Source organism: Procambarus clarkii, unplaced genomic scaffold (genome assembly GCF_040958095.1).
Source record: "Procambarus clarkii isolate CNS0578487 unplaced genomic scaffold, FALCON_Pclarkii_2.0 HiC_scaffold_99, whole genome shotgun sequence".
NCBI lineage: Eukaryota > Metazoa > Arthropoda > Malacostraca > Decapoda > Cambaridae > Procambarus > Procambarus clarkii.
Window position 1 is genome coordinate 4986857 of NW_027189132.1, and position 8238 is coordinate 4995094.

General features: G+C 38.8%; 1 protein-coding gene across 1 annotated transcript; it reads left to right on the forward strand.

Moving 5' to 3' along the window:
* Positions 1 to 342: 342 nt before the first annotated feature.
* On the forward strand, positions 343 to 5869 carry LOC138360187 (uncharacterized). The gene is made up of 2 exons (XM_069320133.1): positions 343 to 5033; positions 5528 to 5869. Exon 1 carries the CDS (start codon positions 606 to 608, stop codon positions 3966 to 3968), a length of 3363 nt encoding a protein of 1120 aa, XP_069176234.1. The 5' UTR covers positions 343 to 605; the 3' UTR covers positions 3969 to 5033; positions 5528 to 5869.
* The last annotated feature ends 2369 nt before the right edge of the window (positions 5870 to 8238 follow it).

Sequence of the window (8238 nt, forward strand, 5' to 3'; positions counted from 1 at the left end):
TGGATACAGAAATTGTTACAACAGCCATATTGCCTACTGCACAGCTAGAACTATGCAATCAAGGAATTTGTATTCCAACTAGAGGCTTTTTTGATCAAGGGTCACAGAAAACCTTTATCAGTAAAAAGATGGCAGAAGATTTACAACTTAAATCTTCAAAGCAAGTATCTACCTCCATATCAGGGTTTTTTACTAATTCTGGTCGTAGAACCTTTCCAGTAGTAAAACTCAATGTCTGTCTAGGTACATCCCAAAGGACAGTAGAAGCCATAGTAGTTGATAAAATTCCTACTGAAATGGAAGTGACTGGTCTGACAGCCACAATTAAATTCCTAAAAGAAAAAGGAATACAATTAGCAGATCCTCTACTCGATTCTGACTACATAGGGGATATCGGAATCCTGATTGGAGCTGACTACTATCATCGATTCATTCTGGGATCAGAAGAATCTATGGGTATGAATATACTCAAATCAGCAGGAGGCATATTGATGACAGGACCTATACTAGATCTTGAACCTTCAACTCCTGAAAAATCACATCATACAGAAACTGTAATAGTGGCATGACTAGGCAAAGAACAGTCACCACTTAAAATCCCCCACATGATTGATGATGGATTGGAATCTGTACCTCAATTGTGGGAACTTGATGCCATAGGAATAATTCCTGAACAACCAAGTCCTGATGATGTCTGTGCATACAATCAGTACTTAGAAACAGTACAGTACCATGATGGAAAGTACTGGGTAAGGCTACCATGGAAAATAAACCATAAAACCTTACCTACCAATTATCACATGGCTTATAGTCAATTTAAATCGCAACTAGCAAAGCTAAGAAAAAGGCCTGAGCATTTAAAACTCTATCATGAGATTATTGCTCAACAATTAAAGAATAAATTCATCGAAGTCGTGAAACATGACAATAAGCAAACAGGCCATTTTTTACCACACATGGCTGTAAAGAGAGAATCAAAAACAACTCCTTTACGGATAGTTTTTAATTGTAGCTCTAAATCTGGACCCCAAGGAACCAGTCTAAATGATTGTTTGCAAACAGGTCCAAGTCTAACTCAGAAATTGTATGACATACTGTTGAAGTTTAGACTTAACAAATATGCGTATTCAGCAGATATAAGTAAGGCCTTTCTCAGAGTGGGCTTGCAGGAAGAAGATAGAGACTTCACTAAGTTTCTATGGGTAGAGAACCCAGAAGATGTCAATAGTCCTGTAGTGACTTTCAGATTCTCTTCAGTTCTTTTCGGCGCGACAAGCAGTCCATTTCTGTTGCAAGCAACTCTAGATACTCATCTGAAGAAATCATCAAGTCCCTGTAAGACTGAAATCAGTCAAAATCTATATGTAGATAATTTTCAAGGGACAGTTAACAGTACTACTGAACTGTTACAATTATATCAAGAGGCCAACAAGGAGCTACAAGGTGCCAACATGCCACTGCAATCTTGGGCCTCTAATAATGCAACATTGAATAATCAAATAGCAAGAGATTACCCTGAATATCACGTACCAGAATCACAAAAGGTGTTAGGTATGGATTGGGATTTAATCTCGGACACAATATCGATCAAATCTGTGCCAGTAAATTACAACATCACTACAAAAAGGGATTTGCTTTCACAAGTTAGCAAAGTATTCGACCCACTTGGTCTACTAAATCCTTTGACTATCAAGTGGCGTTTATTGGTGCAACAAGCATGGAAAGCTAAGGTTGGTTGGGATGATCCACTACCAATCCAGTTACAAAAAGCTTGGATGGAAGTGGCTCAAGAACAAACTTTAGTTGAAAAGATAATCTTTCCGAGACACATAGTCGAGGAAAATGAGGAAGTATCACTACATGTATTCGCAGACTCGTCAGCCAAAGCTTTTGGAGCTTGTGCTTACTTAGTGACTTCTAATCAATCATATCTTATCACCTCTAAGGCCAGAGTAGCTCCATTAAAAAAGAGGACTTTGCCTCAGATGGAACTAACAGCACTGCTAACTGGAACACGCTTAGCAGTACATATCAAACAAGTCTTGTCTACCATGAACATCAAAGATGTCATTATATGGTCTGACAATGAAGCTGTCTTACAATGGGTACGAAACGACAACTGTCCAACTCCATATGTAAAAAATCGCGTCTCGGAAATTAAAGAAATTTCCGCAGGCTTTCAATTGTTGCATGTACCAACAAAGGATAATCCAGCTGATCTCTTATCAAGAGGTATGACATTTAAACAGTTTGCAAAGGCAGATATTTGGTTTCATGGGCCTCGATGGTTAGTGAATGGTAGTTGGCCTGAACAAAAGCCACACGTCATTACGACACAAACCGTAACTACCACCAGGCAGCAAGCTCAAATATCAGTCTTGGATTGTACTCGTTACTCCTCGCTCATCAAATTAATCAATGTAACACAGAACGTGTTTCATTATCTCAGGAAAAAAGGTATAAAATACACTTTTCCTGATGCACTTATCTATTGGGTAAGACAAGCCCAGAGAGAAACTTATGGGAATAACTATGAAAATCTTCCGCATAAGTTAAAACACAATCTCGGTCTGTGGATAGACCAAGAAAATCACAACATTCTGCGTTGTGGAGGGAGACTTAAACACGCAGATATCAATCTAGATACCGTGCATCCATGGCTTTTACCAAAAAATCATTGGATCACAAGGTTGATTGTGTTGCATACACATCAACAAATCATCAAACATGGAGGAGTGTTAGACACACTCACACAAATCAGACAGCAGTACTGGATTCCTCAGGGAAGACAGTCAGTCAAATCAATCTTGAAGAATTGCATGATATGCCGAAGGTACGATGCAAGAACTTGCTCTTATCCAGGGCCACCACCCCTACCAAAGGAACGAGTGGTCCATCTACAACCTTTCGAAACGACAGGAGTAGATTATACAGGAGCAATATATCTAACAGGGACTGCAGATAAGCAACCTATCAAGGCATACATCTGTCTGTTCACCTGTGCTACCACCAGGGCAGTACATCTAGAGGTAACACCCGATATGACTGCTCAATCATTTATTCAAGCTTTCCGCAGATTCGCAGCACGCCGATCATGCCCTAAGCTGATGATTTCAGATAATGGAGCAAACTTGGTAGCTGGAGAAGCATGTCTACGGGAAATCTGTTCCCATCCTGCAGTTACTTCCACACTGGAACAGCGTCATTGCAGATGGAAATTTATCCCTCCGAGAGCCCCATGGCACGGAGGATTTTATGAACGGTTAATAGGAACTGTAAAAAGATCCTTGAGAAAATCTCTACACCGTCAGAAAATCAATCTTCAAGAACTCCAGACAGTAATCACGGAAATAGAATCAAGGGTGAATAACCGGCCGTTGACTTACTTGTCTGAGGATCCTACTCAACATGAGCCGTTAAGTCCTGCCCACCTAATGTATGGAAGACTTCTGACTCCAGTACCATCTCTAGTGGATGATGAGATCAGAGATCCCTCATATGTGGGTCAGAGCGAGTTGGTTCAGGGGTATAAACATCTGTCCAGCATAATCCAAAAATGGAATGATGTTTGGACAAAAGAATATCTTACATCTCTACGAGAACATCACTATGGGGCCAATGTCCCCCATAATATAGCTAATCTCCAACCTGGCGATATTGTCTTGGTAGACAGTGATGGCCCTAGGGCTGACTGGCCATTAGGTAAAGTTGTCTCAGTCCATCCAGATAGTCAGGGGATTTTGAGAATAGTCAAAATCCTGTCCAAAGGAACAACTTCCCTGAAGACATTGGACAAACTCATCCACATGGAATCAGTGAGCCAGCTGCAGTTAGATCCTGAGAGACCTCAAGACACTCTAACTCCACAAGACCCACTGACTCCTAACAGACACAATCGTCCACAACGGACAGCAGCACAAAAGTGCAAGCAAAATTTGCACTTGTATTATCAATCCAATGGAGAGTAAATAAATACATATGGTTACTATTGTCCTAAGTATTGGACTCTGTGCCAGTTCTCTCCCTCTGGAAGATGTGGGAAATTTTTACCCACCATATCTAATAATCATCTAAGAAATGTATAATTTCTATATCATATCTAAATCATATCAAAATCATATCTAAATCGTATCAACATCATATTAGAATCATTAAAGATTCATTATAGCTTGATCCTGGATGACAATGGCACCATGAACACGTACGCAACAGGGGCCCTTTTGATGCCTACGTGACTTTGTACATGATCTTTCAAGGATCCAGAAGCTTCTAGAAGGACTTCTTAATTAAAAAACTATTGGAACATTGATTCAACATCCGGTAGGATTAAAAATCGAATCCTTAATAAGATTCAGTGGTACTTTCAAATACTACTTATAATCTTTAAATCTTATATCTAATTATATTATAATCACATCTTATCTTAATCATAAGTCTAGACTGTAAAAATAATCAATCAATATTCATTGAAGGCTACCGTGCTCAGAGAGCATGGCAGGGCGATGGGGGGAGTGAAGCGCTCACCAACAAGCCCAGCGGCACTCCGCGTTTGTTTACAAATGAGTGAACAAGTGACTGATCCTTAGCGAACATTACCAGCTCAAGGACACCTTATCTAATATTTTTTATCGCCAGTGAATACTCTCTAGAACTGGGGGAGTACCTGGACAATATCTACAAGGAAAATCATAGAACATTCACATAAAATAGAGTGTATAGTGGAGATCAGTGACACGGTTTCCTCCACCTTCATTCATAAACTTTTATCTCGAATCATTCTTCTGCAACTGCAGGGTAATCACGTAGCAACGCTACCAGATCATCATACAGCAACGCTGTAGCAAAATATCGTGCCTAAACTCAACAAGAGAGAGTTAATCAGTCTGGCAAACTTGTCAGACAGGCACCCCGACTGGCAGAGAAGTATATTGAAGGTTATTTGGTATATGATTGGCCAATTGTATGCTTGTGTAGCTTTAATATCCTATAAATCTGTCTGTTGGTTAAAAAGCGAGGCTAAGCCTCACATTTCAGTAAGTTTATTAAAATTGTAGTGTAGCTGTGAATCTTATCCAAGCACTGAACCTCATGAGTGTCCATTCTGTCAGAAAAGAATTCAGCCTCAATAAGTAAAAACCTCACAAGTGTCCACAGTCTTGGAAGAGATTCAGTCAAGCTAACTGTATAAAGTGAATATGTCTGCATATATATTTGAATATATAAATTAAGTTATCAATTGCTTGCTTAGTTATTTATAAGTTATCATATAAGTTCATTTAATTGAATATAATTTCTAGTACTAAGTTAATAGTATTTAGACTACATTTAAGGTCATTTATTATACTTTTACAATTTAATTTGTTGTTTATAGTATAAGAACATATTGGCTGTTAAGTTATGGTACTAGGTTAGACTATGTATGTTTAAATCTCTGATTTAAACAGAGCCAGTGTTCAGTCAGATAACTGAATTTATTAAATCTTATCCTTGTATAAAATACAAGCTGATGTGAGATCCCTGTCTACAGGTGGATTGGAACTTCTATCAACAAGTCATTCACCCCACCTGTCCCTTACAGCCCACAGTCTGTCATTAGGAAAAGAGGAATTAGGATTTACAACCCTAGCTAGAGATTTTAATTGAATTAATTTGCAGACAGTAATTTTTTAATTTAGTTCAGTAAAAGTCCCTGGTAGTCTCCTCTTATATCAATCCCAGCAGGTTTTTCCCACAGAAGTATCCAACATCATCTATCAAAGCATCCTCTTCCTTAACAGCTTCAGAAAAACCGGCATTTAAACTATGATCACTCTGTTGAAGTTGGGTTAAGGTGTGGAATTTTATATCAAACTTAGGGGAAGAGGTAGTAACAGGAGGTACAACTTCTTTACTTGGCACAACTCCCTCAACTGCACTAACTTCATCCAATCTAGACATAGAAGTGTCAACCAAGTTAATTTCTGGTTCTAACGTTGAAGGTTTTCCAGCCATCCCTCCGGTTGTAGGATTGGAACATCACTCAGGGACTCGGCGACTTGAGATCTGGTGACTGCTCAGGCTGGATACACTTTAGGTGCAATCTCACTCGTTTCTGAGAGAACTCTACCTGGGTCATTGAACATAATGAGAAGATGGCTGTTTAACATAATGCCGGCAATGTCATTTCCAAGAATTATATCGACACCAGGAATAGGTAAGGTATCACACACACCTACAGTACATAGTCCAGGAGTATAGGGGGATTTAATGTAAACTTTCATGAGGGGAATACGTTGCACTACCTCAACTATACCCTGTATTAGAATTACTTTGTCCAGGTCAATCTTCTTGACCTTGGACAACATACTGGAAGTAATCAAAGTTAACGATGCACCAGTGTCTCTAAACATAACTACAGGAATCCACTTGTCTACAACTCCAACCATTTTTGCATGAATCATGTAAGGGTCAAAATCAGCAAGCCACTGTGGCTTACGCTTACAAAATGTCTCAGAATTATGACCTTGCCTACTTTTACTCACCACCAAGACATTTGGTCGTAATTCCGGATGTAACCTGAAACAATGACGAACAACATGACCTTTCTTGTGACAATAATTACATTGTTTCACGTCAGTCGAACTTGTCGAAACTGATGTAGCTTTACTTAGGTTAACAGTACCCTTAGATCTAACAGATGCTTGGTCTGCCCTGGCTGTAAGAACAGATTTTGCATGATAATGACTATTCTTTGACCTTTCAGGATTTACCTGCCTAGAAGTGAATGTTTTAGGTGCCATGTTAAAATTGTTATACGGTATCTTATAAATCGACTCATGTTCATCTGCCAACTGACATAGCTAACTGATGAACATCTTTGTAAGAACGTCTACCTGTGGCTAGTGCCATGGTCAACTTTACAGGCAAACAAGACGAAAGTTCTTCAAATAAGATGAGCTGCAAAGTGGCAACAAATCATGAATATTATTTCGGTTTAACCACCAGTCAAAAATTTACTCTTTTACTCGAGCAAAATCTGTAACTGTCTGATCAGGTGCATGCTTGAGACCTTTAAACTTTTGTCTTAATGCTTCTGCATTTAGTTCATACGCTTGCAACATCCTCTTTTTTACTGTGGGGTAATGAAAGCTGTCTTCGAAAGGGAGCAAAGCGAAAATCTCTTTTGCCTTCCCGCACAACTGACCTTGCATAATGGTCACCCAAGAATCTTCTGGTTATTTGAAACGTAGCTAGCTTGGAAAAGTGTAAGAAAGCAATTCAGGGTCCTTCTCATTAAAATTGGGTAATTCAAACCCTTTAGGGAAGTAACGTCTACGACTGTGACTACTTATACGAGAACTTCCCTTAGAACCCTTACTACTGGCAGCGGCTGCAGCTTCTAACTTTTTCTCCTTAAGCCTAATCTGCGCCTCAGCCATCTGCTGTTTAATTCTAACTGTCTCTAACTCTGCTTAGTTTCCTCTTCTCTTTGTTTAGTTTCTTTTTCTCTTTGTTTAGTTTCTTCTTCTCTTTGTTTAGTTTCTTCTACACACTTAAACCTTTCAAACTCAACTTGCTTTAGTTGAAGTTCTAACTCCTGCCTTCTTAGTCTGGCAGTACTCTCAATCTCATCAGGGTATTTTTCTAATACCTCATCACTTAACAAGCTATCTTCTACTAGATGCAGAAAAATATTTATCAGTATCTTAGCTTTTGTCATTCTGGGTGCCACTTCTAACTCTAAGGTTTTCCCATACAAATCAACACAGATTTTGTCAAAGTCTTAATCCTATCTACTGATGGATTTTGCAAAATTTCTTTTACTAATTGCTCCATAATAATTAATTATTTAGACACTTTCAGAAAAAAATATTATACCACAATAAGAATATACTAGATTAGCAAATGGCCCTGCAACAAAATGTAACGTTTACCTCTGTAGTGCAGCGTTGCAAGTGCAAAAATAACTGGGTTCACATAGGACTGCAAGCTGAATCATAATGTAGAAACACAAGTCATCAAAGCGTCTTCAAGGAAATGATACCGCAACATTCACTTCAAATAGGCACAACAAGCTAGAAAATAATCATGGATAAGTTCTACTGTGTCATATATAATTGTTAATCCTCAACACCAGGATTACAACAATAATTGTCCTGGAAACACAGGAGTTATTTCATAAAGAACCTCAAACAACAGGAGTTACCTTATTGATGATCACGGACTAGGCGCCCACTTTTAATGATCTCTATGTCATGG

Coding starts and splice junctions, on each gene's coding strand:
- LOC138360187 (XM_069320133.1), top strand. CDS start 606: ATGATTGATGATGGATTGGAATCTGTACCTCAATTGTGGGAACTTGAT.